The 12,267-nt window shown below is 47.8% G+C and overlaps 1 protein-coding gene and 1 long non-coding RNA gene across 3 annotated transcripts; both read left to right on the forward strand.

Annotated features, from left to right (window-relative positions):
- Positions 1–534: 534 nt before the first annotated feature.
- LOC120974917 (uncharacterized) lies at positions 535–6,393 on the forward strand. 2 transcript variants are annotated; one of them, XR_005770447.3, is made up of 8 exons: positions 535–1,055; positions 1,178–1,225; positions 1,608–1,709; positions 1,813–4,227; positions 4,656–4,810; positions 4,913–4,967; positions 5,565–5,814; positions 5,968–6,393. It is a non-coding gene; the product is annotated as an uncharacterized lncRNA (long non-coding RNA). The 2 variants fall into 2 exon arrangements; XR_006669361.2 differs by having other exon boundaries at positions 1,813–4,810.
- Positions 6,394–9,586: 3,193 nt separating this feature from the next.
- LOC109777331 (sex determination protein tasselseed-2-like) lies at positions 9,587–10,883 on the forward strand. The gene is made up of 2 exons (XM_073507892.1): positions 9,587–10,722; positions 10,775–10,883. The coding sequence occupies exon 1, from the start codon at positions 9,656–9,658 to the stop codon at positions 10,649–10,651; it is 996 nt and encodes a 331-aa protein (XP_073363993.1). The 5' UTR covers positions 9,587–9,655; the 3' UTR covers positions 10,652–10,722; positions 10,775–10,883.
- Positions 10,884–12,267: the final 1,384 nt, after the last annotated feature.

Below are 12,267 nucleotides of genomic sequence, written 5' to 3' on the forward strand. Positions count from 1 at the left end.
TTAGGCTATAGACACATCTTGCCTTGATATATGTGATGTTACTCATACTACTAGTAACTAGCTATGTTACCACATGCCTCTCTTTCTTCATTTATTGTCTGCCACATTATCTATTTTATCTAGATATGTGTGATGTTACTACCTATGTTAGGCTGGTCATAGTGGAGAGTAACTTAGACTAGTAACATGCATATGTTACTAGTCTATGTTACTACCTTCATAGTGGGTAGTGTCATATATGTGGTAACATAGATACCTTCATTTATTACTTTGTAGACTCATTTTGCATTGGTAAGCGCTAGGTGATGGTAACATATTATGTTACTCTATTTACCTCTCTCCTCATTAACTACTTGCCACCTTACTTTTTTTGCTTATGTGGCATCTATGTTATTATCTATGTTACTCCCGCTATGACCAGTCTTACTCTCATTGTGGGTAGTCTAATATGACAGTTTTTTTTTTAATTTCAAAAAAAAAAAACAGTCGCGTAAATAGCGCTAGCTCGCGTTGTCCACGTCAGCAGGGGCGTTTCTGTTCATGGTGGCCAACTGAATGTCTCGTTGTGTCCACATTCACAAAAAAGAACGCCCGGCGCTTCTCGTTCGCTTCGTCGAGAAGAAATAGAGAGACAGAACGTCATCTCGATCCCTTTTCCTTTCCTCTCCCAAAACACACGCCCCTCTCCTCCCTCTCCCACAGCTAGGGTTCCCGCCGCCGCCGCCCTCCCACGCCCGCGGCCTCTCCATCTTGCACCAGGAGCTCCCGCGCCGCCACGTCCCCTCGCCCATGCAGGCCTCGCCGCAGAAGAGAGCTAGCGCGCCCGTGCTGCCGGGTAGCAGCCGCGCCCGGAGGAGGACGTCCATGGAGCCAGCATCCCCGTCGTCGACCTTGCGCAAACGGAAGGTCTTTGCTGCTGGCCGAGGTCGACCAGGTCGACAGCGCGCTCGCCGGCCTGCAGCTCATCCTGGAGCCTACGTACGGTCACTTGCTACCCCCGCCCCCTCCCTATTGATCTTGACATGCCCATGGGGAGCTATGTAGTTACCCCAAAGGTAGAGTTTCTGTCTTTCTTCACGGGCCATGGCTCCTTCTTCCCAAACCCCACTTTGTCTCCCCTTTGACTTGGCTGTTCCTGATCTCGGTGGATGACATGTCTCAAATTTCCATTGGACAGGGCTACTAACATAAAGGAGCAAACTGGAAATTCACCTGCATATTTTAGGTAATTATACCATGTTTTTAAACCCTTCGTGTGCGTATGGTAGGCATGAACTTGTCCCTGCCCTGCAAGTCATGATAAGAGTATGACCTTAAATTCGCCAGAATGAGTTCTTATTTTGATTAGTTTCCTAGATTTGTTTTCTTAGAGTAAAGTGAAAGATAATTTAAGGTCATAAGAACTTTTCAGGATTGCACCATACACCTACATTAGCCATAAAACTAAGGAATTGTTCTTATTTTGAACAATGTAAAAGTTCGCCGCTGCTGGCCGAGGTCGTGTTGGATGCCCATTTGTGGTCCTTTTTTCCCTTGTTCTTGTTGTACACACTATAGATCATTTTCATGGATTTCTGGTATGATTGCTTCAGTGATGATTTTTGCAGAACCACATGCCGATGGTGCACTTGCCTTTGGAATTAAAGATCAGCTTACTACACTGACCAGAGATCATATAAAAATACTTGAATCTACAGCAGTATGAAGGGGTGAGCTAATTCTGTTGTCACTATGCTTCACACTTTTCTGTCATAGTTTGCTTCTTAAAATTTTTGCTACAGATTTCATGGCTAACAAATATGTAAAAGACAGATACAGAGAAGGGGGTCAGGGGAGTGGATTCCCATAATGATGCATGGAAAAAATGTCTTTGGGTCCAACATATACCCTTGTAAGAAAGGAAGAAGCTTCTTGGTAATGGATATGGTTCTCTTATATTTGGTAGGAGGTAGAAAAAATCCAGCATGGGAAAACACCACATTCAATATGGTGTAATTATGATTATCTAAATGAGTACTTGTGGTCTCTTCACGGCCTTATTTTCGGGTCACATACCGACACACGTTTTCAAATTTTCTCTAATAGATCCTACTCTGTTTCAGTACATCTGATTATTTCTCACTAGGATGGCCAATGCGGGATGATGGTGACTTCTTCAAATCTGTGCAAGCTATCTCCTCTTCAGCATCACTGTATTTTTGAAAACGTTAGATCTGAATTTAGAGTGCACTTCTGCAAAAAACAGTTTGTCCTGATTACTATTTATGATTTTATTTCTGCAGGCACTGAGGAATGATTGAATACAGCTAATCATTTTAGAGGTTTGTTGTAGGGTGCTCTACCAAGTATTTTTCTTAAGATATGCTCTTTCTCTGACTGCCATTTTAGCCATCAGTTGAGGATTTAACTTACCAGGTTATATCATCATTAAACATACTTTCTTTTGGAGCCTTGTTTGTTCATGTTTTGTAGTTTTTTTCCAGTATTTGTAAATTCCTGAGGTAACTGAGGAAACACACATTTAGTTGTGTGTTTGAGAAAAAAATATTCATGAGCTTAAGTCTTCAGTGTTAGTGAAAGTTGAAACTATACACTTGCTATTTCTGTAGCGTCATCAGGGGGCAGCTTATTTTATCAACATATGCCAGCCTGCATATTTATTTTGTATGCAAATCTATTCAACCCAAATGCTTAATGGTATTGACTGTACTCTGAATATTGTGGCAGATATCATTTTGAGATTTAACTAGCCTACTTTCTATTGGATTTCAGTATGAATATGTCCTTCCTCTAAATCTGTGGGAAAGGTTCACCAGAAGTGCCAGGTAGATGTAGCACTGACACTACATTCCTAAATATAAGTCTCAAAAGAATATTAGTACACCGGTCTTTATGATGCAATGAACGTTTTCCTAATTGAACTGATGCAGCGAATATTAGCACACCGGTCTTTTTCAACAATACTCCTGACATTAACGACCCAAATGCGTGTTCGATTTTACTGCCATTCGATATCTGTACAAGGTAATATCAAAACATAAAAATATGGAAGGGCATGTTTTTTTTGGTACAATGTGAAGTAGATTCATGAATGCGTAACTGGTACCTTCATTTGAATGAACTTCGTCAAAGAATTTTGCTGCCATGCAATGTTCTTCAGTTATGCGAGTGATGATCTAACGTTGTGCAAGTACACAGTTTCATATGTTAGCTTAGTTAATCCAAACACACCATGCCCATGATCATATGAATAAACTGAAGGACATGCATGATATCACCGAGAGATAATAAAGTGATGTGCCCTGATAAAATATGGATAATTTTTAAGTGTAATTACATTGATTAGATGATGCTGGTTTTGGAAATTTCAAACAATACGTCACCACCTCTGTTTAGAAACACTACAAATAGCAACCTACCTCTGAATCTCATATGCTTCTCTGAGATTTGTATGTCGGCTTACCCATTATGATGCCCTGTAGGTGTCCAAAACACCATTACACAGGTCATTCTGCTTTTGTAATAAGGTATTAGCTTGCATATGTGCAATTTTTAGCTAGCATTATTCTTAGGAGGGTGGAGGCACTATTTCCCCTCCCTCTTCGTCACACGCCTATCAGTCGTCGACATCGCCGCCGACCGCCAAGACCTGGTCTGCTGCGGAATGCGTCGCTAAAAAGATTGAGAAACCTCTTTCCAACATACTTCTATTTGTGATGCTTTGTTCGGGAGTGCTATCATAGTTTCATTGATGTGCTATTGTGCTTATAAGTACTGATGATGGATTCCATTTCTATGGCAAATATCCATTTCATATTTTTGTAGCATTGTTAAGTGTTTTGTTTGCCCTGATTTGCAGTGGGTGTTATCCTCGAAAGAGATCAACTTCCCCTATCTAGTGGCACTAACTTTGTTGCATATGGTGTTCTCATCTGTAGTATGCTTTGCAGCTACAAAGATTTTCAAGATACTTAATACCATCAGATTTTTACATGGTTTCCGTGTATATCTCTAATCTGTGTAATAATTAAGACGTCATACTTTTGGAATTCCAATTACTTTGTTGACATTCAAGAAATCCATATCTTGCTATTTTTTTATGTGAGCTTATCATGTGCTCTTAGTAGCTTACAAAATTTTGATGTACTTCACTTTCCTGAAACTGTACTGCCATGGGTCATTTCGCTAATGGAGGTGTGTGGTGCAACCTAAGCTGGAGTACAACTTGTATGCTCATATATCCCTCCTGTTGCTAATCTACAGGAAGACATTCTATCTTATATTTTTGTTGCCTAAAGAAACAAATGAACCTCATGTTTTCCTTGATAGTCTATTCGTCATGCCGTTGGCTATTGTTATTTGGAGTGTAGATTGAAATGCTTCAGATTTTTGCATCATGTAATAACACAATTATGTTATGAAATCAAACTGTCCTATTTCTAATAAGATTAAGTCTATCTGTTGGCTGCTAATAATTGTGTTCACAAATAAATTATATTGTTGTTTATTAAGTGTTTCTGCCAGATGTGTTCCGCATGCTCATTTGTTTTGCTAATATGATGTTATGGTGGCGTTCATTTGTCCGTTGTACCATTGGGCTGTGTTGCAGCATGTTATGGTGGCGTTCCATTGTCTGAATTTGGATCGTGGTGCAGGTCTCAGCAGCACCCAATGGCAGGCTGAACGATGTGGTGGCATCTCCAAACCCTCAGGTGTCGTCCGCATGGCAGTGGGCAACAATAGGGCAGCAGGAGTACAAGAATGCCAACATGTATGCTAGCGCTGACCCCTACGTAGTATTACTACAGAGGTGAAGCACTAAAGCACCATTTAGTCTGTTGCTGTGTGTTTCCATTGAATTAGTTATCGCAGTTCGAATTAGCCCGATAACAATGCCTTTTGGGATTTGCAGGCTGGGGGATTATTCAGTATATGTGGGCGTTGACGGAGCAGAGTCATTTAACCCTGTGAGTGTTATATCCTGTACTTTACATACCTTTATCCATCCTAAAAAATATCATACCTAGAAAAATTCTCATGGAGAATTTTTATGCATCCATTCCCATACCCTTCATGAGGCGCTCATCTTCCTGCGGTTTTTGGCAATTAAGGATCAGTACTACTTAGTTTCAATTTGTTGGATTGGAACTTAAATTCAAAGATCTTCTCACAGTGTGCTCTTAATCAACAACTTTAAGCATATAACTTTATGAAAAATTAAGGGCCCAATTAAAAAGCAAGATTATCGTTTTATGGGAATTCAGGAGTGAATTTCAATGTCATTTTGTACTGTATATGCTAAATTCGAAGGCTTTGTTAAACTCTCTCTGAGTGATGTTTGTATTAGGGATGAAAAAGAGCTGATGTTCTATCCATTTTCTGATCTCCCTGTTAAATAAATAATCTAGGTAATTGTGATGTTCAATTCAAAAGCATAGCATCAAACTGTGCTATTTTTAATCATATTATGTATATGCCAGTAGTTCTGTAGGATAATTTTCTGAAATAGCACCAAGCTAAGCAATGCCATGGTTACGACTCTAATACACGATTCTTTCCACCAGGGAAATGTGCTAGCAAGGGTATGATCGAGCATGATGGACATGATGGATGGCAGGAAATAGAACTATAGAAAGGGAGATCTCGTCAAGTGTTTTGGCGAATGGCGATGCAATGCTTGTGCTCCGGGGAGCAGGCCAATGTGGTTGGATGAGCTCAGCCCATCAAATGGCGCAATCCGAGTTGTATGCCAAAAATGATTGTCATCAGGAAGCCAAGTTTTCTCTCGAGGAGGGTGGATCCCTTAACTATGAGGTTGTTGCTTTGATATTTCTACTGCCGGCCATGTGTTATAGAAGCAATCTCTGGAGTCCTGTATATTTATTATGTGGACTGCCGTGTGATACTTGACATGTCAATCCATACTCTCAGATGCATTTTATCTAACCATAATGCCGTTGGTTTCAGATAATTTCAAGCCGCAAGATAATGGCATAGACCCAAGCATGTTGTGCTTCAAGATGAGGAGCCAGGCCTGACGACAAACACAGGAAGAGGTGGTGCGGTGGAAGAATACGGCTTGGACAATTCCAGCAAGATGTGGCTCGCGTGGATGTCAGCGATGCAGCAATGAGAAGATCCTTTGGTTTGACTGCTCCCATGTCCTCCCAATCCTTCTGTTTTCTTAGAATTTATTTCTCTTTCTTTCATGAGCAGGGGTTTAATCTTTTGAAGTTTGTACAAGGGGTTTGCTGACCACCTGATTGCCATTCCTCTTCTCCTTGCCTGTCTTTTGGAGCATGTTAGGCTTTGATTTCAATTTAATGTTGTGCTCTATCATCCACCTTGTAAGACTGTCACCTACTATATGATAATATGGACCTATTACCTTGATATGCCTGATGATTGAACACTTTTCTGCTAAGCTTGTGTTAACTCTATTTATATTTTAACAACTGAGCTACTCTGGCATGCATATGCACGTTCACAACTGCACAATCAAGGCAGGTGCGCAAAGGACCGCAGAGGAGGCGCGCCCCAACCACTAGTAACATGCATAGGCGGAGCCGTCAATCTCTTCCACCCTGTTGCTTTCTGACTCGCCGTCCCATCGCCATCAATTCTAATCACCTGTAACTAACAGGCAAGCAAGCTAGTGGTTATATTTTTGTTTTTTTACGCGGGAAGCGACTGGTTAATTAGGTTAGAGGTTAGCCTAGCTTCTTCAGAATCTTCTCTATGAACTCAAATCGATTGCTACAAACTGTCAAGCGACTCAATGAGAGCCGTGGTAAACTCTTGGAACGCTCAGCGCCACTCACTGGTTGATTAACTACATAGCTTATGCTGCAAGCGCTCCAGTGTGTTCATGTCTAATGAGAAAAATCACACTGATCGTCAGATACGTAGATGTGACAAGTTAATTGACGTCAAAAAAGATTCGGTATAACTCCCGTCTGAGTCAGAGGTGATTGATCTTACGTGATTTGGTGGAGACGATGATGGATTAACGATCACCGTGAGTTCCGTACACGGGTTGCCTGGAAAACGATCGAGATTGCGCATCAGGAGAGCTACACCTGAGATGTGACTAGCTTGTTTCTTTCCACCTGACCGGCAAGCAGAAAGAGTGCAGGTAGCATAGCATAATGCAGTACTAGCAATACGATCGATGGCGCGACCAATCAATGCGTTCATGTGCTCTCAAATACTTACTGTATATGTAGGCATGATTAGCTCAAACTACGGACGCGAAATGTCTAAAAGAATCGGGTCGTGCTGCATGCCTCTAGTTTCTTATTGCAGTCAACCGGCTCTGCTGTTTCAGCTTGGAGAGAGAGAGAGAGAGAGAGAATATACGCTCACTTCCTGTCCGTCCAATCCATCACTAGATGCAAACTAAATTTTTACCAACAAGATTTACTAAGTATTACTATATCTCATGTTAGAGCAACTCTAACAGATCCGGCATCCGGTCGGCATGCAAAACACGTTTGCAGTTCGCGGAAAAACACCTTTGCGGGTCAGCGCGGACGGCCGCAGTTGCAGACCCCACATAACGGACCCGTAAAAAAGGATCTTTGCGGAATATGCTTTTTTACGGGTCGGCTTGTGGGGTCTGATCTGGTGCAGCTCCTCCCGACCCGGATAACCTAAATTTGCACCTTAATTTGATCCAACATAATGCATTTTTTTTTACTTTTTCAACAACATTGGATACATAAAGACATCACCAAATCTTTGTCGGGGCTGCGGGAGATGCTCCCCGATCATTCCATCGCTTGGCGCAGCCACCGGCGGCCGGAAAAGGCCAAATCCGGCGGCCCGCGATGAAGGGCCGCAGATCCGCAAATTTGGCGGCCGGCCAACGCAGGTGGGTTGGGGGAGAGGGGAGGCCTCGTGCGTGTGGCGGCCTTTCAGCGTGCTACCGCCGGCTGCTTTAGCCGGAATCTTGGGCGGCGGCCCGGCGACGGGACGAGGGGAGAAAGGGGAGGTGGTTGGTGGGGAAAGCACGGGCTGAAATGTCCCCCACCAACCGCTTCCGCTTATATACAGGGCACCGCAGCGGCGAGGGGGAAACCCGCGTATTCGCGGGTTGGGGCCGAGATTTTGCCGCGCCCCGCAAAAAAATTACGGGCTGGGGCGGGATGCGGGGTCTGATCGGGCAGGTTTTCCCGCCCCGACCCACACTTTGGCGGTTATTTTGCGGGTCGGGGCGGGATGCGGGGTCTGCTAGAGATGCTCTTAGAGCATCTCCAACAGCCGCGCTATATAAGCGCCGCGCTGGAAAACTTATGTTTTTTGCGCACGCGCAGCCGCTTCAGGCGCAAAAACCGCGCGCGCGGCATAAGTAGTTCGGCGCGGGGGCCGAAAAGGCATCGCGTGCCGTTATTTCGTGTGCCCGCTTCCGCGCGCTGCACAACAACTCGAGCGCCCGCCCCGCTATTGCCCCGCCCGCGCCGCCGCCGGCGAATTTGCCCGATGGACGGACGCGCCGACATTCCTCTCACCCCTTCCTACACCCGCGACCCCTCCGTTGCCGCCGCCGCCGCAAACCCTAGCGCGGGGAGCTTTGGCTTCGCCTCCGCCGGTGCTCCCCCAAGCACCGGTATCGCACGCGGCCTTTTCATGCCGCCACGGACAACCTCGGCGGCGGGTGGCGTCGCGCCGGCGCCCGCCATGAAGCCACGCGCCCCCCTCTCGAAGCTCCCAAATGCGACGCGGGCGAAGGCGGGCAAGGTGTCCGGGAAGAAGAACAAGGCGTCAGACGGCTCCTCTAGGTGGCCGAAGAAGAAGCTTGCAGGCGTGACGCATGTGACGGATGCGGCTGCGACCGAAGCTCCCAAATATCACCATATTGTCTCCAAAATGCATCATATGGCGCGCGTGCTATATTTTGCAGCGGCTGCTGGAGCCAGCGCTCCGCGGCGCGCAAAAACTCGCGGTTCCGGCGCGCCGGCGTCCCGCGCCTGTTGGACATACTCTTAAAGTGGTATCCAAACTTCTCACATGAGACTCTCAGCTCTCAGCCACGGAAAGACGCTCGAGCGTCTTGCAACTTGCAAGGGTCCAGTGTGCAGTTCAAGACTAACAACTAAGCTGACTATAATTAGAAGAGACAGCTCGGTAAACGATGATTACTCTGTACTTTACTCGGTAGTTAACCATGACTTGGAGAAAAGGTGATTCTTGACCTCATGATCCAGCACACGTACAAAGAAACTGAATCGCACGGGTGGTGTGAACGGCCACAGCCTGGCATCATTTGACCAGCCCGGGATATGTTGTACTGTATAATATTTGCAGCGAGCAGTGACGTCCGTCTGACATGTATACTCCTAGTTCAGAAGATGAGTGTCAAACGACAATTACAGAATTAGCACCACCAGATTAACACGGATTGACACAGCCGCGACGTGTGCACACGCGGCCCGTGAGGACGAAGACGGTGCCAAATGCCATCCCCACCAGCGTCCGCGTGGCCCGGCCACACGTCCGCCCATCCGCTAGCTCCCTCCCACCTTCCGATCCGCCGCTCCGCCTCCTATAAAATGACGTGCGTGCGGCTCGATCTCGTCCCACTCCCGTCCATCCATCCATAGCTGCAACTGAAAGTCCCACACATCATCACCCGCACCGCCCTTGTTAGCCAGCCATGACCGCTCTCGACTTCATGCCCGCCGAGAAGGCCCCCCAAGCCGGCAGCGTCACACTCGGCGCCACCCACAACAATGCCGCTGCCGCCGCCGGTGCCGCCGTGCCGGTGCAGCCGCAGCAGCACAGGAGGTTGGAGGGGAAGGTGGCCATCGTCACTGGCGGGGCACGCGGGATCGGGGAGGCGATCGTGCGCGCGTTCGTCCTTCAAGGCGCGCGCGTGGTGATCGCCGACATCGACGACGCGGCAGGGGAGGCGCTGGCGGCTGCGCTGGGCGGCGCCTGCTGCAGCTACGTGCACTGCGACGTGTCGGTGGAGGCCGACGTGGAGCGCGCCGTCGGGTGCTGCGTGGCGCGGTACGGGCGGCTGGACGTCCTCTGCAACAACGCCGGCGTGCTGGGCCGGCAGGCGCCGCCCGCGGGCACGGGCGCCAAGAGCGGCGGCATCGCGTCCCTGGACGCCGCCGAGTTCGACCGCGTGCTGCGCGTGAACACGCTGGGCGCGGCCCTCGGCATGAAGCACGCGGCGCGGGCCATGCTGCAGCGCCGCGGCGGCTGCGGCGGCGGGAGCATCGTGTCGGTGGCGAGCGTGGCCGGCGTGCTGGGCGGGATGGGCCCGCACGCGTACACGGCCTCGAAGCACGCGCTCGTGGGGCTGACCAAGAACGCGGCCTGCGAGCTCGGAGAGCACGGCATCCGCGTGAACTGCGTCTCCCCCTTCGGGGTGGCCACGCCAATGCTGGTGAACGCGTGGCGCCACGGCAACCATGGCGAGGACGAGGAAGGGGGCGCGCCGGCGCCGGTTAGCGCGGAGGAGGTCGAGAAGGCGGAGGAGATGGTGCGGGGCATGGCGACGCTCAAGGGCCCGACGCTGAGAGCCGATGACATCGCGGAGGCGGCGCTGTTCCTGGCCAGCGACGAGTCGGGGTACATTTCCGGGCACAACCTCGTCGTCGACGGCGGCGTCACCACCTCCAGGAACGTCATCGGGCTGTGATAGATGATGAAGTCAAACCGATTGAGATGTAGTTGGAGGGTAGTACGTGCTCGAGTGTCGCAATCAAGTACAACTCCAGTGAGTGGGCCAAGCGCATGCATGAACTGTACTTAAATTAATTATAGGTTGGCACTAGTGGTAAGTAGGAGTAATTAGCTGGTGTTTATTGGTGTGTTTGACCTGAGTGGTTCATGTGATGAACTATGGATTTGCCTGTTTTTCTTCTTCGTTACCTAAATTGTTGTCGTGCCCGGATCAAGAATAACTGTTTAGTTCAGTAGTAACGAAGTGACGCTGGAGTAGGAAAATACACAGGAGCTCCTGGATGCTTCACCCCCTATACGAATATTAAGCGTAAAAATACGAAAAAAATCAAAAATAAAATAAAATTTAGGGATATCAAACCAGGGTTCTCAATCTACTCACGTGTGAAATTTCATGAAAAAATACCAAGAAATGTATCCATGGCGAAGGAAATACTGTCCGTACAAAAATCCATCCAAACAGATTTTTTCTATACATAGGAATTTTTTGTCTCTTTTGTTACGAATACGTTTGCTGGTTGTCGTGGTACTAAGACTGACAGTAGAATAGGGGGGGTAGTATGGAGAGGCAAGATCCTAGCTATGGCGAAGTTGTACACACGAGTTTTACGAGTTCAGGCCCTTCTCAGAAGAAGTAATAGCCCTACGTCTCGGAGCCCGGAGGCGGTCGACTGGATTATGCGTACGTGTGTTTACAGGGGTGCGAACCCTTGTGCATGTGGAGGGGGTGGCTTATATAGAGTGCGCCAGGACCCCAGCCAGCCCACGTTACAAGAGTTTTAAGGTACATCAAGAGAGGGGCGTTACTGGTAACGCTAGTAATAAAGAGACATAATGATCATTAAAGCTATGGTGTAATGTCCGACCGTTGCAGCGTAGAGTGGCTTTAGATCTTCTAGCGGTCGAGTGACTCCGAGTATCTCGAGTGGAATGCTTCATGGTCAAGTGGATGATGACTCCTCTTCGAATGCTTCTGGTTTTAGGGCGATGTCCTTGGGAAGGGTATCTAGGTCAGGCCTATGACCCTATCCTAGGTACATAGCTTCATCATTAGCCCCCGAATGGATCAGGGTTTGAGTGGAGAAGGAGTTGGAAATACTTCCGACTCACTTTTCGCGCTTCGGATGTGTCTTGTTCGGATTGACGGACCAGCATGATAACGCCAACTTCTTTTTCAGTCGCCTTGGTCCATTCCTGGTTTTGTTGAGTGAACTTTTGCTGAAAGAACTTCGAGTGTTAATATGGAGAAGATCTTCCGTCTGACAGGTTGTTCTGCTATCCGCGGATCTCGCGGTATTCGAATTTTGGGAAGCGCGCGGGGCGGAGGAGGCCGCAGTAATCAGGCCGGATAAGGCAAGGTCGCCTCGATTTCCGCGCCACCTTTTTCGCCACGTATCGCGCGTGCGACTGTTGCGGGATTTGATAAGATCGCCCGGGCCTACAAGTCAGTCACTCGGAAGCAACCTCATATAAGGCGCCGGACTGAGGTTTTTTGAACAGTGCGCCCTCATTCTTCTTCCCTCCTCTCAGTTTTCTCCACCGCGTCCGTTCCTGCTCCAGCGCCGCCACTTC

This window comes from Aegilops tauschii, chromosome 2 (assembly GCF_002575655.3).
Source record: "Aegilops tauschii subsp. strangulata cultivar AL8/78 chromosome 2, Aet v6.0, whole genome shotgun sequence".
In the NCBI taxonomy this organism is placed as follows: Eukaryota; Viridiplantae; Streptophyta; class Magnoliopsida; order Poales; family Poaceae; genus Aegilops; species Aegilops tauschii.

What these genes read in the sequence shown, in the direction of transcription:
- LOC109777331 (XM_073507892.1), top strand. Translation starts at nt 9,656, where the DNA reads ATGACCGCTCTCGACTTCATGCCCGCCGAGAAGGCCCCCCAAGCCGGC.